Source organism: Plectropomus leopardus, chromosome 15, assembly GCF_008729295.1.
Source record: "Plectropomus leopardus isolate mb chromosome 15, YSFRI_Pleo_2.0, whole genome shotgun sequence".
Taxonomy (NCBI): Eukaryota; Metazoa; Chordata; class Actinopteri; order Perciformes; family Serranidae; genus Plectropomus; species Plectropomus leopardus.
The window spans coordinates 26552641-26574206 of record NC_056477.1 but is presented as its reverse complement, the minus strand read 5'-3'; the positions used below and the strand labels follow the sequence as shown (position 1 = coordinate 26574206).

The 21566-nt window shown below is 39.0% G+C and overlaps 2 protein-coding genes across 2 annotated transcripts in view; one reads left to right on the top strand and one right to left on the bottom strand.

Moving 5' to 3' along the window:
* thada (THADA armadillo repeat containing) overlaps nucleotides 1-4147 on the bottom strand; it is a 110865-nt gene extending 106718 nt beyond the window's left edge. Inside the window, exons 1-9 of the mRNA XM_042502101.1 lie at nucleotides 4124-4147; nucleotides 3495-3576; nucleotides 3230-3339; nucleotides 2859-2989; nucleotides 2330-2478; nucleotides 2206-2238; nucleotides 2056-2104; nucleotides 1095-1288; nucleotides 262-356 (exon numbers count right to left, since the gene is read on the bottom strand). Coding sequence (XP_042358035.1) covers nucleotides 262-356; nucleotides 1095-1288; nucleotides 2056-2104; nucleotides 2206-2238; nucleotides 2330-2478; nucleotides 2859-2989; nucleotides 3230-3339; nucleotides 3495-3567 — 834 coding nt within the window. The 5' untranslated portion in view covers nucleotides 3568-3576; nucleotides 4124-4147. The remainder of the gene's footprint in view (nucleotides 1-261; nucleotides 357-1094; nucleotides 1289-2055; nucleotides 2105-2205; nucleotides 2239-2329; nucleotides 2479-2858; nucleotides 2990-3229; nucleotides 3340-3494; nucleotides 3577-4123) is intronic.
* A 546-nt stretch (nucleotides 4148-4693) lies between these two features.
* The window catches only part of plekhh2 (pleckstrin homology domain containing, family H (with MyTH4 domain) member 2), a 38673-nt gene continuing 21800 nt past the window's right edge, over nucleotides 4694-21566 (top strand). Inside the window, 4 exon segments of the mRNA XM_042502678.1 lie at nucleotides 4694-4829; nucleotides 8176-8311; nucleotides 20070-20132; nucleotides 20215-20364. Of these exon segments, the coding sequence (XP_042358612.1) occupies nucleotides 8189-8311; nucleotides 20070-20132; nucleotides 20215-20364 (336 nt within the window). The 5' untranslated portion in view covers nucleotides 4694-4829; nucleotides 8176-8188.

Sequence of the window (21566 nt, the reverse complement as noted above, 5' to 3'; positions counted from 1 at the left end):
TATATTGAACTTGTACATTCATTTTGAGTATCTGCTCTTTCAGTTTTAATATATTTCCTAGTAGAATATCATTATAATACTGTTTTATGTTGATAGGTTCTACACTATGTGTTGTCGTTGTTGTTGTTGTTGCATGTTTAAGAAAGACATTTGTTTCCACAGTCATCACTTTTCAAGTCCGGTCTCATTCAGTTGTAAAGTAAATGTTGTCAAAATATATGTGTAATGTGCACAATCCAGTATTCTTAATCCTCAACTCACCACAGAAGCAACTTCATCTCCACAACCCATGACAGACCTGATCAATAACACCACCGCCATGCCGGCTGTACTCTGCACTGACTGGATAAACTCCTCTAGAAACAGGGAAAAGGGACAGAAAAGGAATGTAATGAGAGCAAAGTATGACCATCAAGGTATTTGTGGTTTCTCACGAGCATGAATGGCCCTCATTCAAAGTTTTGGAGCAATTGGGAGTTTGGAAAGATCATGACACTATGCATGACATCCAGCTTCTACAACTGAGACTTTGCTGAGCGAAGCACTGTACTACATCTGCTCTCGTCAGGCTCCTTGAAACAGATTTTATTGCTTGTGAGCATCATAAGAATGATTTAAAGCATGTTTAAAGACCTCATTTCCTTTCAAAATACTGATTTAGTTGAACTGTAGTATAAAAGGGGACCATGGTTTTATCAACAGCAAAACTAAAAGAAGTCATCCATTCAAAAACTCTCACATAACTCGTGCAGTATAATCCAAGTCTCATTTCTTCAGTCGTACGCTCAGTATTTTCCAAAAAGACAGCGCTTTCCGGACAGCACTTTCCGACAGGGAACGGAACTAAAGGTGAAATATATTTACGCTCTCTTCAAAGCCAGACTCCACTGACCAGAAACAGTACTTTTTTTTCTTCATGAATTGAAGTGAACACAGAGTGAGTAATTGATATACCAGTGGTCATTTGGGGCCGTGAAGTATTCCTTTACGAAAAGTCTGCCTCATATTAAACACTGGGAGACATCAGAAAGAACAAGGTTTTCATGTCTCTGTGTTTGCTGGGTGTTTCTGCATTTCTGAGTCCTGTTTCTTACCATCAGTGAGGATGCGTGTGTAGCAGCCCAGGAGGCTGCTCAGTGTGTCCTCCAGCTTGCAATGATTCTGTTCAGCCTGCAGGGCAGCACTGATGGTCTCTTGGGATCTCTGAATCACCAGCATGGAGGTCTTTACTGCAGCCAGACAGGACTGCATCAGCTGGGCCTGGGCAATGTGACGTCCTGCTAGACCACTTTGACAACAGCAGGGGGCAACAGAGACACATGAATCAACAATAAGCATTATATTGCCGCAAAGCATAAATAGAGGTACAAAAAAGAATTGAAGCAGGAGCTATGGAGAAATATGGAATAGGGAGTATGCATTTATCAGAGTTCCTGCAGCTTAAGGCAAATAGATTTTAAACTTTTAAAGACTTTTTTATGCCACTCAGAATTAAGTTTAAGACCAATTTTCTACTAACCAAAATTGAAGGACAATTTCAGTTTGCCAAAGTATTAATTGTGACATAAAATATGACTTTTTTTGTCCAGTGAAAACTTTAGATTATGTATGTCAAATGTTGGAAAAAAAACAACCCCTTTTAGAGTGAAGCACATGGAAGATAATGAACATTTAACATTATCATAAAAATATGTATTTGGTTTACCAAAAGAATTTGGAAATATCAGGTGTTTATGACTGGCTTTCTTGGACATTCTGTGTTTTTCACTCTGCATGTGAGATTCCACTGCTTGGATTCCCATCATTACGAGTTTAAGAGGAATTTATTAAACCATTTAACGAAAAAATAGATGTTACCAAATAGTTTGAGATTTTATTTTGAAACATCAGAAAAAAAGGCTATTCATAAAATCCTATTTCCCGTGTCTGGGTCTTTTTAAGACTTTTCAAAGATTAATCTAAGTCAATTTAAGAACAATTAAGGCCTTATTTTTTGATTAATGGATCCCATTTCTTTTAAGACTTTTTAAGGTTCTGTGGGAACCCTGTTTATACCTGTTCTGGTGAAGGTATTCACTCAATCCCTTGTGAAGGAACTGCAACACTACAGAGAGGAGGGGACAGTCAATTAGATGCTTTAAAAAAAGAAAGAAAAAGTTAAAAAAAACTTTAAATTTTTCAACAAAAAGTAAGCTGAATACTAACCTTCAGGCAGCAGTCTGTTAATGCATCTCTCACCTGGAGATAAGGAGAAGTAGTTATTCTACAACAGGGACTGTGATTTATCTGATATCTGTAGTGAAGCCTGCAGTAGCAGTAACCCACTCACCGAGAGTGAAGCCATCCAGACAGGCAGTGATGGTGTCTACGATGTGTGGATACTGGTCTGAAGGTGGGTTGGACAGACAGTTGGACAAGCAGGTGGACAAACTGTGTACAGTGCGCTCTTGTAGCCAGGGTGGTACTGAACCTAAGGCACTGAGGGAACAACACAGAAACATGTAATTTATCAGGGGGGGCCATATTTGCAAAAAAAATCCTACAAGGCTTAAAGTAACTCCTAACTGATGGACAAGGAGCTTTTAAGTCTTAACTTTCAGACTCCTAAGTTTCTGATCTGTGAATAATTCACAGGAGTTGACAGTTTGTACCACATTGTGCTACTTGGACAGTGACATGAAATTAACATTACTGCTAGGACATGTTTGCCATTCAAAACAAAATAAAATCTGCTAAACAAACAAACAAAATCTGTTTGCTTCACTAGCAAGTGGCCACTGAAAAGACAATTAGTCTCTATCTTATTTCTTGAAGAGAAGTGTTTTGCAAACTGAAAACACTCATATGTAGCTATGTACCTGGCAATAGCTCGTCGTAGGGGGTTCTTGGCCTGCAGGGAGGTGTAGACCAGAGACAGGGTGTGAAGACAGGCCTCCAGAAGAGCTCCATCAGGTTCCTCTTCACGCAGAGCCTCCAGCTGAGACCCTGCCTGGTGCAGTATGGACACACAATGGTCATATAGTCCTGTCTATGACACAACTCCATCCTTATAAGTTTGTTAAATCATGTAATGAAAATCAGAGTAGACACTATAATCTTGTTGTTATATTTTTTTTTTTTTTGATGAAGCTGTTTGTATATAAAAATAATGTAATCCCTGCCTGTTAAAGATGACGAGGAAATACCTTCTTACATTATTGCAATAACTTACAATGCTCCTAAAACCAACCTTTTTAACCAGCTGGATCTGCTGCACCGGCTCCGTCAGCTCCAAGCAGGACTGCAGGGTCTGGGCAACCTGCCTGACTCCATCCTCTCCTCCATCCACAGAGAGGGACGCTGGAAAAAAAAAATCACACTTATAATACAATGACAAAATGTAGCTGAGAAGTGTGAATGCTGTGCTCCATGTGGAAACAGTAATAGAGTTAATTACACTCTTTTGCTTTTAATAACCATAGTTAAATTGATTAAAAGTAGATTGGTCACATTACCTATCAGCTTGTGTAGTTTGTCCTCCTCTAAAACTACAGCTTCTACTTTGGCTGTCTTCTTCTTCACCACCATGGCTCTGCCCTGTGTGAGGAGCACACACAGTTATGTCACTTCCATCACTGTTTCCACATTATAAAAATCTGAACTGTGACCTAGTTGTAGAGATAAAAATAGGTTCAAATTCACTTTCAGACTCTTACAGCTGTCACAATCGAGCAAAACACTGAGTCTTCACTTGGTACCTTTGAATGAACGAACCACCTTGTATTTGCAACAAGTTTTTTTTCTCTTATATATGTCTCACTCATACTCTGTCTTCACTATTCGACTACGTGTCTGTCTCTCTGTAAGCCTCTATCACACACAAATACACACATGCCATCTTTATGTCAATACTTTTTACGGGTAGCGCATACAGTATATCACTGTACTTTTGCTCAAAGTCCTGCTGCTAGGACTTCTGGTAGCTAACTATTGCTAGCTGTCTGGCTCTGACTCTACGTCCAAAATTTAAAAGGCGGGAAACGAACATTAAACACAGAAACAATAATATAACAAGCCGAACAGCCAACTAAATGTATAAAGTTAAATTTGGGTATTATTCACCTCAGTTCAGCATGAGGTTTACCTGGAGCTCCTCTGTTTCAGCTGGGTGCTGAACCTCGCGTGAAGCTAAAGAACAAAGAGCCTTAAACTTCCGGTGTGTGATTTTCAGAATGAAAGTAAGTTAAAAACCCATGACCAATAACAAAACAAAAGGCCACAGATACCCACTTTTTTGTTAATTTTCATATTATTTTTTCACTATGTATATCGTAATTAATACTTATGTGCAAAATTTTTGTTTAAATAAACGTTAAAGGCTTACTTGAACTTTAAGTTTGAAGTCACAGTTGATGAGCTGTCTTCATTGTCCTTGTGAGCTTGCGCAAGCTTGACACGTCTGTGGGCCATGCTGCACGTGTTAGACGTCACTTCCGACAAATTGTTACAACCCGCCTTAAGAAGCTGGCCTGTCCATAAAACAGCGCTCCGGCTGATCATTGGTGAATCATGCACGTCAATCAATCACAGACTGCGTGGTCCTGCAGCGCAGAGAAACGCCCACCGAGTGTGTGATTGGGCGTATTACACGAAGCCACGCCCCTTCAATCCAACCCGTCTCCAACTTTTGCCCGAGAGCCGAAATGAAATCCTTTGGGCAAGAGAGAAATTCAGCGTTTTACTCATGAATTAGGATTTTCTCTGCAGGAATAACAAGAAGTTCGAAGACACTGGAGTCGAAATGACGTGAAGTCCTTTGTATAGTTTCCATTTATCAGATATCATCAAGGGTAAGTCGAGAAACTGGAGAAAATTGCAGTATTTAATTAATTAGGAAACGACGGAGAGTTGTCTGAATGGCACTATTTTAGCTAGGTTCAAACGGTGTTTCTTATTCACTTGTAGAGCAAATTAACACTGAACTTTACTAAATATTAGTTTCTAAGTTTGCCGCCAACAGAATGTAAATACAATAGTCTGTACTGTTTTGCAACTACCTATAAATAGACGTACCTATTCAAATATAGGCTGTTGTGTGAACCAAAGAGTGTTTAGCTAACGGGTGTCAATTTATTTAAGCTATGGCCCTAAAAATGAGACACCAAAAAATGTTTTTTAAATAGTAAGTCTAAATAGTCTTTTGACATCACAGAAAACAAAAATACTTGAGCTATAATGTGTTATTGTCTCTGTAAATTCAATTTAAAGTACCATAAACAATTTAAAGTTACACATTTTACCTCAAGAGTGGCTCACTGTTGATTATTGTAGTCTTTGTGTAAAAAAACAAACCCCTCTTCATTTTATATAGATTAACAGTAGTGGTGGGAGAGAAATAGGTACAGCATAGTATCACAACATTTATGTATGCCGATATCGTATGTATACATTATGCCTAGTACCAATTTTTTATTCTCTAAATTATTATAAGTGTAAATACAAATTAAAGTTTTTGTAGCCTTCTAGAATAATAAAATGAAGTGCTTTTTCAGTCTACTAAATACATTTTGCTGTTATCAAAAAGACTGAAGTGCACTAAACAGAAAGAAAACTTACTGAATAGTACTGATAGCTTTAGATCATTTTATTGATAGATAAAACAGATGCTAAAATGTAACAAAGTTTTCAAGGTAATGAGTCGCAATATATCACAATATATGTCACTGCAATACTCAGCGTGTCGCAAAACATTTTAAACTGCAATAATGTTGTATCGTAACTGAAGTGTCGTGATAATATCGTGTTGTGGCGTCTTTGGTGATTCCCACCCCTAATAAACAGTGAGTGAAAAGGATTTAACGGCTCACTACATCACCAGACCAAAACACAGGGAGGCACTCAGACAGCCAATTCCCTTCCACTGTCTTTTTACACTGACTTTACTCACAACAGGAAGTGAGACATAGAGAAAGAGACAAAAAGAGACTTGGCGTCAGGGATCAGAGGTTAAATTGCCTTTGGTTTTCCACCAACCACATCCCTTCATCATCACTGTGGAATGATGCTTGGAGAAAAATTGTATCTGTCCTCCATTATAGAAAATTGAGTAATATACCCACAGGGTCTTATCATTGCATTCAACAAAACATTTACTTAGAAGGAAACTGGAGTGAATCAGCTTCATAAAACTGAAAAGGTACTATTGTGGAAAAACTGTAAGAAATAAAAAACACTCTCTATTACTGTCACAACAGCACTGTCAATTTTATAATGAGAATGTTACTGTGATTTTTATTAGTTTGGGGTTAGTTTGGTTTGGTTTATTTAGCTAAAATCTTAACAATAAACTGGATTATGAAGGATACAAGAGAGGGTGGTCTTACAGAGAATCCTCAATAAAATTTTATTATAATAAGCTTATCTGTGCAAACCCTGCTCTTACAGTATGATTCACAGCAATGGAATGAGAGTAGCATTTAAAAATGATACTAGGCATTTTAAAGTGTAGTTTGGCAACACATCTTTATATATTTCTGAGTTAAAATACATTGTTTTTTTTAATGATATGATGCAAGAAGTGTTACATGGTCTAGTAATTTCTTAGCTCTTATGCAATTATGCTGTTATCCACATGCAATATGTCATATCAAATTCCTTGCCCATAGTCGTTTATGTTGTTTTGCATTGTGGGATGAGACCTCTTTTTTCCCCCTTGCCTTCGTCAGTGTTTACCACAGCAAACAGGCAACAGAAATAAGCCTGTGGAAACCAGTTTATGGCTTTCCTCCACACATGTTTGCAGTCCCTTTGTGAGGAGGCCAGGCTGGTAATGAGAGGTTATTACTTGGAGGAGAAACCCAGACTTTTTATCTTTCTCCTCCTCCATCGGAGATCCTCATCTGTCTCTCTCATCTCTTCGCTTTCTCGCTGCATATTGGCCGTTTTACTACGATAATGTTGGAAAACATGATGCAAGTCCATCAGTCCCAGGGAGGGTGTCGAGGTGTTTTGGAACAACAGAGGTGTTTTTCTGTTTGGCTGGGCTATAGTGATACGCCCACTGCCCAAATCGGTCCAGCTGGGCTCGACCGTGGAATTTTTCAGGTGTTGGCTGGTGGCAAAACATCTGCACAACAACAAACCCTCTGTTTTTTTTTTGTCTGTGTGTCGAGATATGTCCAAGTGCATTAGGGTCAGAGAGATGCAGTGTATTGATTTGTAAATACATGACACGATCATTGGACTTCTGTCAAAAATCAGATATGGTCTAGTTTTTTTCTCTTTTTCATGATAGATGTGATGAAGTGTGATTGATTTCATGTTTTTTAAAAAAGCAAGTAAAAAGTTAAAAAAAAACAAAAAACAAGTGGGTAAGCATCATTTCTTATGAGTTCTGTTTGGAGATGTTTCCAACTGACACAAATAAAGTTCTGGGGAAAAAAAACATTACCTGTAACTTTTGGTATGAAAATTAAAGGAACAGTTCACCTTTAAAATAAAAAAAATACACATATTTCCTCTTGTCATTAGTGCTATTTATCAATCTAGATTGTTTTACTGTGAGCTGCAGAGTGTTGGAGATCAGTCAGTCATCAGATTATCCACAGACCTTGTTGTGAGAAGTTTCATGTTGGAACTATTTTCTCTCTACTGAACTACAACAGCATCACTGCGCAGAAGCAGTATCTTAAGTAACCAGGTCATTATCTGGAAAGAGACATTGCTGTTTTCAAAGTTTCAGAGTTTTCAAATGTTATGCCAACCAGTTCCATCATAGTGGAGAGAAGGCAGACATCACTAGGGCAGTTATCTCCATCACTCGACAACTCACACCAGCTTAATGTAGACTGATAAAAAGCTCTACAGGTAAGAGGAAAAATATGCATTCTTGATTTTTGAGTGAACTGTCTCTTTGAAGCAGAAGATGTTAAATAGCTATACAAACTCATTTTAAATGTCCTTTAGGAACCAAACTGCAGTCTGCACGTTTGCAATCACTGACTGCCGATGTGCCCTGGAGCACGACGCTGAATCCCGAACAGCTTCACAGACAGTTGGCTCTAGCTGATCTTTCACCTAACTGTGAAGAAGGGTTGAAAATGGTTTTTTTTTCCCACAGGAAACGTATATCGGATGACTGTGTTATTGTATGTATATACTCTGGGTCTCTCACCGCTGTGTGTTTGTGTTTTCCAGAGGGTCGGGCAGTATGGCGGAGGGGGAGGAGGCCATGAGCCAGGAGGACTGGAAGGAGAAGTGTATGGTCCTGGAGGCGCTGCTCATGAAGTTCAGAGTGCAGATAATCAAGATTCGGGAACTCACTGCTGACAAGGTTAGTTAAGTTAGTTAGTTAGTTAATTCATTTATTGTCCACAGTGTGGAGATTTGTCTTTGGTCTCATAAAAAACAACAAGCAGAACAACACAACAACAACAACAACAACAACAAACAGCAACACTTACACACAGACATCTTCAGGGCAAAAAGCAGGACAGCAATGGCAGTTACATTACAATACATCAACGGGACATGGTGTTCAGTGCCCCAATTGCATTAGGAATAAAGGAATTTTTAAAAATATTACGATTTGCCCTTGGCACTTTGTAACGTCTACCAGAGGGAAGAAGTTCAAACTCCCTGTTGAGTGGATGAGAGGGATCGTTTGCTATTTTTACAGCTTTTTTACTAAGCACTTCCTCGTACATGCAACTTAAATGTTTCTGTCTTATCCCTATGATTTTTGAGGCAAGGTTTACTATCCTCTGCAGCTTGCTTCTTCCTTTTATGTTTAGGTTACCATACCACATTGCCATATTAAAAGTTAGAATTCCCTCTATCAGGTTCTTATAGACTGTTTCCATAATGTGCTTGCTCACTCTAAAGGAGTTGAGCTTGCGCAGTAGATGGAGACGTAACTTATTCTTTAAATCTGTCGTAGCCAAATGGTGAAAGCATCCAGTGTGGGACCAGTTGGAGTCTTGTTTTAGTGGGGGATAGCGTACAGTAAAGAAACAGCTGGGAGGTTTGCACAACACTTGCTGTATAAGTAGTGCTAGAAAGGATGCTTCCCTGCAAGAGGGAGATCTGAGGAGGAGATGTGAGGATGGAGGCAGTTTATTCACCAAATGGGACGCCTTCGCTCTCTCCAGCATCATTTTGAAGAAATGGAAATCACTCATGATGCACAGCCTCTCAGCTGTTTCTACAATGTGAGGAAATCATTTTAAAAGTAAAGTAACAAAACTGGTGACACCTGACGACTTCTGCTCCATTACTGATGATAGATCTAATGCTTGTCAGAGCTTTATGGGATGTGACAGAAACAGATATTTAAACTGTGTATACAAAAAGAACAGAACAGATGTTAGGGAGAAAAACAACAAAAACACTCCAAATAAACTCTTGATTGGAGCTTGGATGAGCTACATATTTTTTCCTGAACGATCAAGTGGAAAACTAAGGCTGAAAAATGAGGCCATGCAGAAGTGCCAAAAACTGCAGTCCCTCTAATGATCACTTGACTCCAAAAGCAAGTCAGTCCCCATGGACCCCCATGATAAAGTGCCCAACTTTACAGCAGAAAAAATCCATTTTGGTCTCTCTCGCTAATTTCAACATTCATAAGAAAGGTATGGGGGGAGAATTTTTTTATAACACACCCGTTTACATTTTATTTAGGCTTAATGCTACACATATTTAAAGGTGGGGCCACTTGAGTGACAGGCTGTCTGTCAGGCATCGCTACAGTCTGTGAGTCAGATCCACCTCTCGCTTTTCCACAGCTTCAAACTTTCATCCAAATATGGTCACCTCTGGCTTAAAATTAATGAAGATGGCGACGGCCGAAATGCTAAATTCAAGGCTAAAAACAGCAGTACATAAGCCGATGGTGACAGTAGCTACTTCCATTACTTTATACATTTTGGCCAAGATGCACCTGAAACAGAATGTAGGAGAAGAAAATGACTATAAAGGTATTGGCTGATAAAGAAAAATAGACAAAGTCGTAAAAGAGTTTTTATTGATGATAATACAGATTAAACACTAATCTGATCATAATCTTATTTGACCAAAACTGGAGTAACACTGGAGCTACTGGTGGTGCTGTGCTTGCTTAACCCACAGTATTAAAGCACAGTCATGCTGCAATATTAGTTTCACACGACAGGAGACCCTTTAACTGTCCCATCAGATCAGATAACAGATCACTGAAATGATTCCTGTTGTAGCAACGCTGTCTTTTGGTAAGAACTTAAGGATAAAAAACACCTGCAGTTCACTCCCCACTCAGTGTCTCCTTGTTGAGATGCATTTAAGGATTTGTACTTCCTCCATGATGGCAGACCTTTGAGTTGATTTTCAAGGATAGAAGGAACTGTAATGAGCTGAATGTAAAGCAAATGTAACTGTCACCAGCCACCACACTTAGCAGACTTCTTAAACTAGTGTGCTGCTTTTTTTTCCCATCAGCTGCTTAATCACAGGAAATTCCACACAGCTGGCATCCCAGGTATAACATAGTCCTGTATGAGATGGAATGAATGAAAACCAGAAGGGCTTCAGTGTTTAAGCCTTTGAACCATTGTTAATGTATATGGAAACGGATCATGCTCTAGGTTAGCTTCTCAGGAATCTACAGAGGAACAGGGTCGTTACAATAATGTCACCTTCAGAAACTCCAACTTAGGCCGCATTGGCGGAGATATCTAGATATCTAGATTTGGACACTGCACCACAGACGTCAAAATTAAAGAATCGCCAACGTGCAGTCCTCATAAGTACAGGAGGACATGCAGTCTCAAACAGAGGGCCCGTGGTGTGTCTGGTGGGTACAGAGCAGGCCGTCCCTCCCAGCTGGCCGGCACTGGGCCGGCCCAAACTGTTCAGTGGCCTAGATTTGAAGCTGCTCTCCAGGGAGGCTGATTAGAGCTCTAATGTAAACAGCAGTCTGACCACAGGGCTCCGCAACGCACTGCATGATGGGATTGACCCAGCTCCAGTCAATTACAGAGTCAGAGTAAGCTCAGCTGGACAGCAAAACAAACTCCTGGAGAGACTTGGAATAAAGCTTGGCTTTGGTGGGTTTTTGCAGCCCACATAGCACATGTGAAAGTCTCTGCTGTGTATTTTTGGTCTTATCCATCCTATCTGACAGGTTTGAAGTGAACTATTTTAAAAGCATTTTTCCACTGATCATAAAAAGCACAATTAAAAACAAAAAGACACTCAAAGTGATTTTCAGAAGCTTCTGCACAACTTTTTATCACCTTAACCAATTTATTTTTTCTTTTTGAGTGCTGTTGATTGCTAGTTTAGTATTTGAGAGCTTATTAACACGTCTTTTCTGTATGATACTTAAAATTTAAAGTGGTCTAATGTAAGTCTGACTTTTAAAAAACTTTAGAAGTGGGAATCTCCAGAGGCCTCGCGATATGAAATTATCAAGATTCTTTAGTCACAATACAATATTACTGCGATTCTAGTATTACGATAACATATTTTATGATTTATTTTTAAAAAATCAAACGCAAGTTATGGAAAACTTTGTCAGCATCTGTTTTAACTGAAAAGATTAAGTCTGTCCATCTCATGTGAATCATTATTGTGGCAAAAATGCATCTAGAGGACTGTTAAAGCAATACATTTTAATGGGGATCTAAGCACATTTTTAAAATTCACTCTATATTTGATGACATCACAAGTTTGAGACTCCTCAGGTTTCTGGCTTTGAGACAGAGTAACTCGTGTTCACAAATGTTGATTAAACTTTCCTTGGCCATGGAAATAAAATATTGAAATTCTTACTTTAGTTGGGGTTCCCCTTTAAATAAAGCTTTTATATAATAAAATAAAGTTACTTTGCGTCCATGTAGCGATACAATTTTGCAATAAAAAACATTGCGATACTATGCTGTATCAGTTGTCCCCCCCACACTCTGAGGTCATAGCCTTGCAGCCCTCAGCCTGTATTAAGCTGTTTTTCTCATCACACTGTAATGTGAGGTCTCGGAGTTTGATGTCAATCCGATGCAGAACAGCAGTAATCCTTTCATTTTACCTCATTTAGCTCCAATGAGCCAGAGTTCAACCAGAGTTTAACAGTTTTACTTTCAAGGACCACAGATCACAGCTGTTATTATATCCTGATTTCAATATTTTTTTTTTTATCCAATCCCATTCCATAATAATAAAAATGATACACAAATATTGCAGTAAACCTGTAAGAGGTTTAGTATGGTAGTATGAAAAAGCATCTCTAACCCTTTAAAACCTAAACAACTTGGCGTGATTTCCTTCAAAAACGTGGGAAGAAGGCAATGAGCAAGGAATGAAAAAGTGACCCAAAAATTAGCAAGAAATTACTAAAAAGTACAAGAAAATTACCTGAAAATTAATAATAAAAATAAATTTAAAAAAAGAGTACAAATTAATTGAAAAACAAACAAGGAAATGACCAGGAAAAGTGTTGAATCACAAAAATGTATAATCATTTTGTAACTTAATTTAAAATATGTAATTATGATAATTCTAAATGTAGTTGTTCCCTAGTTTGTTTCTCTTTTTCCCTAGCCAATCTTGCCCAGCTTTTTAAAAATCATTTTCTGTATCTACTAATTTATTGCAATTTGTGGAACATTTCTTACCAAATTGCTCATTGCCATTTTTTCATGTTTTTGAAAGAAATCGCACCAGTTTACTCAGGGCTCAAAAGTTTATATACTTATAAAAGGCATCTGAAAGCAGCACAAAAAAGTGATGTTGCTCCAGGTTTCAAAGGGATAAATTCTCCATGATCCCACACAAGTTGCATCAAATCAGACATGAATGAAATTGTGTGGCCAATATCAGGCTTATAATAAAAGGCATTTTGCCAAGTCATGCAGATATCAAAACTAGCTTAAAATCTGCCATTTAGCGCAGTATGCATACTGCGCTTATACTGGTCAGAATTCACATGCAGTTATTTTACTCGTGACGATTTGTTGTAGAATGACCCGTCACTTTGTGCTCCCTGACCTGCTGATGCTATGAGCTCATCATGTTAACATCCAGACCCCTGCTGATGTTTTTTCTCTCCACTGTGGCTCCCACCGCCTCGGCCACAGCTTGTTGTTTTAAAGCTGTGCGGGGGCGCATGTACGTCACTACAAAATCCCCCTAATATCTCACTGTGGAGGTGGACTACTATCAGGGCAAAGAAGTCATTTTGAGTGGTGATTCACTCTGTTGTTGAGGCCTCTGGTGCTGCAGGTCAGTGTCCGTTCATTGATGCAACTGCAGCATTCTGGGGGATTCTGTACTATCTCACAGGGAAATAAGATTTGATAAATGTTTGTAGTGATAGTGTATTTTTTCTAACATCATTAAGATTCCTTTTAAATTCAAAACCTCAATGTGTTTGCTTTAAAATCTCTCTAGTACCTCAACATTTTGAATTCTCTAATTAAGTCAAGCAAAAATAATAAACATGAATCTGGGTAGACAAATTGAAATCCCAGAGAGCCTGCGTGAGTGAACAGAGGAGGGGTAGAAAAAGAATAAAGAGAGAAAAAAATGAGGCATTGTATAAAGATTGAGCTGCCCAGAGGAGGATATACTAACTTTAGTATGCATGTGTGAGTGCAAGTTGAAGTAGTCAGTTATTCTCTGTCTGCACGCGTATGTGTGAAGGTCAAGTCAAATTCAAGTCTCAACTGTTTTTAAAATAAATTTTGCACAAAAGTGAAAACTGTGTGGGTGCAGCTATTTGGGAGGGGCGTAAGTTTTGGCGTGCAGGGCCTCCAGCTGTAACTGTGGGCTACACATCTCATGATGGAGACAAAGAGGCCATGTGTGTCACATTTTCTGTGAGCCGGCCCACCTCGACCTAACTCGCTCGCTGATCATTGTTATTCTCTCTCTCTCTCTGCCTCTCTGAGAAAAACTGTGGAATTCATCCCTGTGAAGAATGTATCAGCATATTGAGTGAGATGAAATTATATACCCCAACATTTTTGTAACTCAAGATGGTTTATCACCATATATTGGCACACTGAGCCCAAGCTCATTGGACCCTGCTGAATACTTTTTAGTGGAAGAAGACAACTTTTCAATTAGCTAATGTGCAAATGTACTTATGTCCATGTGTGCACCCATGGGGTTATATGACTTAAGTGGTTAGGTGTGGTGAGGCACGTTGTTGGCATATTGCTATTTAAAGGCAGCAAAAAGCGATTGTGCCACATACCAACATAACCCGGGTCTAAAACAAAGCAATATAAAGGGCACATTGTTACTTACATAGGCAAGCTCACAACACGCCTACACTTTGGTTGATACGCAAACAAGGACGGATGGGTTGCAGGTGGGTAAAATGAAACATCATTAATGATGAAAATATTAATGATATTCTGTAAAATGTGAACATAGCAGAGAGCAGAGCAGAGCTGTTGTCCAACTCCATATTAAAAGAGAAGCTGCTCGAATTTACACTTAAGGAGCAGCATAACTTCGTTGAGTATTTCAGAAACTTAAAGTTCAGTTCTGTTAGCTCTGTCAAGTTTATAACTCCATTTTTTATTTTTGCTTCTCAAATGTTCCACGATATTTGCTGCAGTGACATTACTGCTGTTACTGCATAACTCAGCAGAAAACTGCTCACTTCCTCTCGCTTCGTAAACCATTCTGTATTTGCCAAATCTGTCATGTAAAATGAACCAGGTGCAGCTTGCTATTAAAGGGAGATGACTCTTTGATTGGTTGAATTCATTTTACACCCAAAATATACCTATGATTAATTAAGGGAATAAACACAACCCCTTTGCCTGTAACGCCTTACTTTGTGTCCAGATTATGAGCCCTTTAGCCAGCAAGGTAGAGTCGGACATGCCCTAAGTGCACGTGCCCCATGTATTTTAGACCATGTGCTATACATTGTTTATTTAGCATGGGACTGACTCTAATTATGGTTCACTGATGTGTTTTTAATAGTGCTAGGACACAGTGGAGCTGCATGACACAGAACAATATAAAACTTTGGAAAAACACACAAAACTTAATATAAGTTGCATCACTTAAGTGTTGTTGATTCAATGACAATAAAAAAAAAAAATAGAATATCACCAGACCTATCCTTTAAGAGAGAAACTACACCCACATAGAATACACACACACACATGCACACATATCCATACTGTACATACAGTGGAGTCACACCAAAACCACAGTGGGTGGAGTGGCATAATATGGTCTGGTCTTCCATTCTGATTATTCCACATTTGGAGAGAAGCAAAACATCCTCCAATGTGGCAGACAGAGTTAACTAGCCATGTGGACCAATACTGTATTGTAATATATATATATGTGTGTGTGTGTGTGTGTGTGTGTGTGTGTGTGTATGTATACAGCTCTAGCCATCTCAAAATCCCTGAAAAATAGTCTATGGCTTGAGTTATTCAGACTTTTTTTCTTGCCCTTTACACAGACATTGCTTTCCTTCATCCTTGTCTGTCTCCATTTGCTTGTGTTTATATTTTTTTGTTTGTTCAGTTACGTATGTGCTTGTATGCTTGTCCTTTTTGTCAAAGGACACTTGTTTGTGAGGTGAGTTGTCCCTCTATTTGTCCACGGCTTTCATTTAATTAGATCTACTGACAAGTGACACATTTAAACACAGCCTACGGGTGTTTGTGAGGATACTTGTCCGAGAATAACTCCCAATTGTAACTATATTTGGTGGAGCTTTTTGGTATTAAACCTGCAGGTCAGCACTGTGAGGCGCAGCGTCTACAGAAAGAGGCTTTGTGAGCTGGCTGCCTGGCTGCGGATGGAGCGATGAGGGGGGGATGGAGTTCAGGAGGAGGTTGGCCACAGAGCGCCAGTTGTGGAATTCCAGGAATGGAAGTTGAGCTGGAGTTTGGATGTGAAGAGGGAATTGACTGCTGAGGTGATAGAGCGTTGTTTTGGAGGCTGAGGGGAGGGCGTCACGTGTGTGTGTGTGTGTGTGTGGTGTGTGTGTGTGTGTGTGTGTGTGTGTGTGTGTTTGTGTGTGTGTGTGTGGTGTGTGTGTGTGTGTGTGTGTGTGTGTGTGTGTTTGTCAGGCGCAGGAACACTCACATTGTGTGTGAGTACGTTTCAGAGAGTAGTATGGGCAGTAACTCTTCACCATAATGTAAACCTCACTGGTCATCCAACAGGATATGACACACACACACCCACACCCAGGCTTCATTCATCCTATATATACCAAGGAGTATGAGGAAAACACACTTGCACGCATTGTCTCATCCGCAGGAGAACACTACCATCATCACACATGTGTTTAGGGGTTTTAATATGTTACGTCTGGTGTGTGTGTGTGTGTGTGTCTGTGTCTGAGATTGTGTGTCGTCTCCAGCTCTAGCCAAGAGTATAGATGCCCTGTAATTAAGATGCTGTTCTCTGCCAGATGCTAAATTTGTTATTGAGAGAGGCACATGTGGTTTGTCGTTTGCGGTGCAGCAGAGGATCTATATAGAGTGTGCTTGTGTGACATATATTAACCTTTTTCATGTCTGCTTTTGATCACAACACAGAAGAAGGATCAGTGAAAAGGGATCTGCGAGTGTTTCTGTAGTTCTGTACGGTCAAAATAACTACAGAAATAGATCAAGAGAATTCACGCAGAGGAGGCGTGTTTCTATGTTCTTTATATTTGTGGCATCAGAGCAGTTTTATCAGCACAAAAGGACACAGTTGGGTCACAATATCTCTAAAACCAGATGTGAAAGTACCACAGGTTCCACTGACATAAATACACTCACAGAAGATGTATAATTTCCAGGCCATGTGTGGACGTACGGCAGTGCAATCTTATAAAATCTTGTCTGTGGAATTTTATTCCTCCAAATTGCACTGAAATGACAACAGTGGCTGCATACAGGCCTCGCTTCCACTTTGGTCCAGAAACCGTTGAGCAGTGGAAACACTGAGTGGCTCTGACAGGGTGTGGCTGCTCTCTGGACCGAGCTGCGTCCACTTCTTTTGGTCTCTGAGAGTTAACAGAAGCAGGGGAAAGCTGGAGCACGGCCATGCCAGTCTCCGCCAGCTGCGTCCACGCTGTTGCTGCTCTTCACAGTGCGTAGTTCACACACAGTTTGGTTATGGCACAGAACAGCTGCTGCTTTAAGAAATTTGAGCGCTAATTTGTTGATTTCTACAGTGCGTTTAACAGAACCACTGTGCACACCAAGTAGCTGGCAACATCAGAGCACATATGACATTTGTGTGTTGGCTGCCATTTTCCACTTCTAAAATATAGTTCTACGTCACAGTACTAGTAAAACTGTGTTATTTCTAGGAATTTGGGCCGAGGAATAAAAAAAATGAAAATAGCTGTATGGGACTAAAAGATTTTTTTCCTTTTTTATTGATTCAGAGTATCTACAGGTCTTGAAAAGTTTAAAGTAAAAAACATTATAAATCACCTTGGAATTAATTAGAAAACATACTTTACCATAGTCTTAACAGGGGTCTTTGTGAAAGTCACAAAAATGACTTGTCCATACACAGTTCTAAACCGGAGGTGGCTGAGTGGGCTGCTTCCAGCTAACAGTGCTAACTTTATAAACAGGACTAAACAAGAGGTGAAAGGGGAATACAGATTGTTATCGAGCCAAACCACGCCGAACCTGGCTTTACAGCCTTGTAGTGATGGCAACGTGATGGTAGTATAGTTCATTTATGGCCTAACATTAGCTTTTTACTTCTGGCTACTCCATTTAAGCTTGAACATCATGAAAGTGGTGTTCATTTGTGAAGATTATCCTACTAAACAAAATGTGTAAGTATCATTACCATTTGTTCATGAGCTTATTTTTGCAATGATCCAATATCAATGGAAAAATCCCGTAGGCTATTCAACAATTCGGTCTGCCACCAGGTGCAATCTTCTTGGGGAAAAAAAATCTCAATTCATGGGCAATTAAGAAGTTTGTTAACCACTGATCAACAGGAATAGGAAAGCACTTTTTTTTCCTGGGAAGGTATCCCCAGTTACTAATGAGTATCAATCTAAGTTCTTTGCAGTTGCTAATAAAACTGCATCATATGCAAAAGCACATCACGTTGCCACTATTTTGACAGATAATGCAATATGAGTTGCAATATTAGGAAGTTTTTGCACCTCATTTTCATTGAAAAATATAAAAATAATGATGCTGTGATTTTTGCTGGATTCTGTACCAACCCAGCATTGTCCCTTATGTTTGAGCACCACAGTTCTTCATTTATAATGGTATGTTATGGCATATTTTACCATTATTAAAAAAAATACAGCTTCTGTGCTTTGGAGATTGCACTTGGCCATACTGCAATTCCAATAGTATTTTGATTCATTGTGCAGTTACTATCCCCAGTATAGTGGAAATGGTGGATAGTGGAATAAGTGAAATAACCGTGGAAAACAAAATGCAGTGTGGCAATGTTGACATCAACTGGAACCACTTTGGATCTCTTCTTGAAAAAAAGGCCTGTGATTGTATATTTTCTTGTCTGGATTAACCTGTGAGTCCGTCACTGAAAAAAAGGTGAAGCTTAGTTTGCTGTATATTTATTCTTCAATAAATGACTTCCTTCATTATCTTCTGTCCTATTCTTAGCTTTGGTGTGTCAGCCTAATTTCCCCACAGGGATTGTTAAAAGTGCCCTCTAATCTAGTGTAATTTGTACGTGTGTATGTGCACATGTAGCAAAACATTCTAACCACGGCGGTTGTAGAGTTGCTACGCAGAGAATTTCCATCGACATTCCCGCATACTTTCCTTCATCAAGCCACTGAGGTTTGAGAGAAGACATTGGTTTCTCTGCTGCTTCCGCCACTTTGAGCCGAGGAATTTCAGAGGAATGTTTCTCATAAAGTCATCTCTCTCCTCGATTCCTCTAGGGTATTTCATCCCTGTGCGTGTGCGCGTCTGGCTGTGTATCCCGGCTGTGTGACCTTTGGTGCTGCTGCAGTTTTTAACACACTCCCACCAGGTTCCACATGCTCTGCTCTGATCTCAGTACACAAAGAGCTGCTTGTACCTTTATAGATGTGACACCTCATCATTGTTATGTAACTGGTTAAAGGTGCTATGTGCAGCACTTCTGCAGAAATAAAACTGCCTCATCAATTCTGAAACATAAGTTTGGGTGTTGTAAACAAATGGAGTCATTGCCAAAAAGAATGGGCAGCTCCAATTTGGCAATGGAGTCTGGATTTTATAGTCAGCGCTATAGCTATTGCATTTTATAGTTTTAGGGCTTCTAGCACAAACAGAGCCAACAGTTTCTATAATTTTTTACAAAGATAGCCAGCGAAATGACTCTATTGAAATCTCGCTACAGCTTAGAGTGAGACAAGAGAGGAAAAGGAGGTCTCACATTTGAAAAACAGCACTGCAAACAAGCAAGTAAGCAATTGTTTTCTGTTAACCCTTTGAAACCTAGTAAATCGGCTTGATTTCTTTCAAAAACAAGTGAAGAAGGCAATGAAGAGAGAAAACAAATGGCGGAAAAACTAACTGACATTTAAATTTGTACAATGCAAACATTGCTTGAGCATGAGCAGAAATGCACACTATGGAAAAAATGAACCACACTATTATGAGGTTGCAGAAAATACAATATATTGCGCTATAAATAAAGCAGTATCATAGGGATTTTATCTGAGGAAATAAAATGTTGATAAATGCCTAACAAGTACATGCACATGCAAGATGCATCTGTGAACTTTGAGTATCCAAATTCAGATTCTAAACATTCTTTTGAGTCATAAATGCCCCCAAAAAACAGCTGCAAAGCATCTGCTCTTTTCCAGCATGGCAGCGTTATCTCTGGTAGCTTTCAGCTCTAGCATGCAGCATTTTCTTTGTCTTTATTTGGTGCTGTTGTGTTTGGCTCTGGACCGAAGCAGAGTAGATGTTTCACCTCTGAGGTGAAGCTGCGGGGGGAAATAAGGACTTATTTCAGATCAGATGATGTAGGTGAAGGGAGTGAATTACTATGCAGTTTGTGTATTTGCTTGCACAAGATATTAGGCAAATAAAAATAAGGTGAGATAAAATGAAAACATTGTGCTCTTCCTTTCCTAGATTCAACAGTTGGAGACGCAGGTGATCGATGCAGAAAAACGCGCTTTTACTGCTCACCAGCAGGTAAGGATCCAATCAAGTGTTAACCTGCACTGCTTTTGTTAGTATGTTTATATGTATATACAGTATATATGTGTGATTTCAGGTGCAGTGGATGGAGGAGAAGCTGAAAGCTCCAGACAGTCAGTCCGGAGACTCAGAGGTGCGTTTGTTTCAGAGGTGCCAGGAGCTGCAGGCCCTAGTGCAGGAGAAGGAGGACGTTATCGCCCAGCTGGAGCAGCAGCTGGAGGAGCAGGTAGATCACACACACACACACACACACAGAATTTCATCAAAGCAACAGATGTTGGGCCAGTGGAGGTTTTTTTCCCTATCTTTTTTTTTTCAAGGTGCAAAAGAATGTAGAGGAAGATATGGTATGCAGTTAGTCCTCACTGTCACTATATCCCCACAGATTTAAAGGAAAAATTCACCCCAAAAGTGATCATTTGTGCATCATTTACTCACTCAGTGTTACATTGAATTTGTGAAGAAAACTCCATGGAGAGTGAAGAATTCAAAAAACGACATATTTTTCTGATGAATTAAAGTTATAGAGGTCCGCTTTAAAACAGAAAAAATACATTTAAAAAATCAGTTTATTGAGTCTCACACACTTTGTGCTTTATAATCCAAATCTCATTTATTCAGTCGTATGCTCAGCACTTTCCATAATCATGTATTTTCACTAAAACTTCACTTTTTAAAACACTTCCACATAAACATTGTTATGAATGGAAGAGTTTAGTCAGGGCTACTCAATGAAATGCACAAACAGAGTTTAAATACCCAGGCTGGCCAGTGCACACTACTTGTGTGCAGAAGTGTTTTAAATAGAAAATAGTGAAAATGTATGTGTTTTGGAAGCACTGAGCATACAACTGGTCGAATGAGATTTGGATTATGCTGCACATTTTGTGTGTGAGTTTGTAAACAACAGTTTTGATAAAGTTTTGTTGTTGTTAACACAGCCCCCATTTTCTCCAATTCATTAGGAATTTTCTCTGTTTTTGGATGCATTGTTCATTGTGGAGGAGTTTTCGTCACAAATGTAATATAACACAAAAAAAATTTCACATACAAACTATCAATTTATGAGTAATGTATTCCTTTAAGGAGAGCCAAATTCAGTTGTAAAAGTACCAAACTCTTGGTCCACTACTGAAAGATTCCTTGTAATCCTTGAATAAGTAAAACCTTGATGCAAGAAGAGCAAACTACTTTCCTTTGTTTTATATTTACAAATATTTGTGATCAAAATTTTAAGTTTAACACATTAATATTAGTAATTTTGTTCTTAGCTTTTATCGAAAAGTTCTCCCCCGTTCTCTGCAGTTAAATAATTGTTTTATCTTTGCACCTCTTGTCTGCACTTTTGCTATTTGTAATGATTTCTTTTAACGTAAATCATTTAGTAATTCATTTTAACCTTTATATCTTATCTCTTTACTCTTTTAT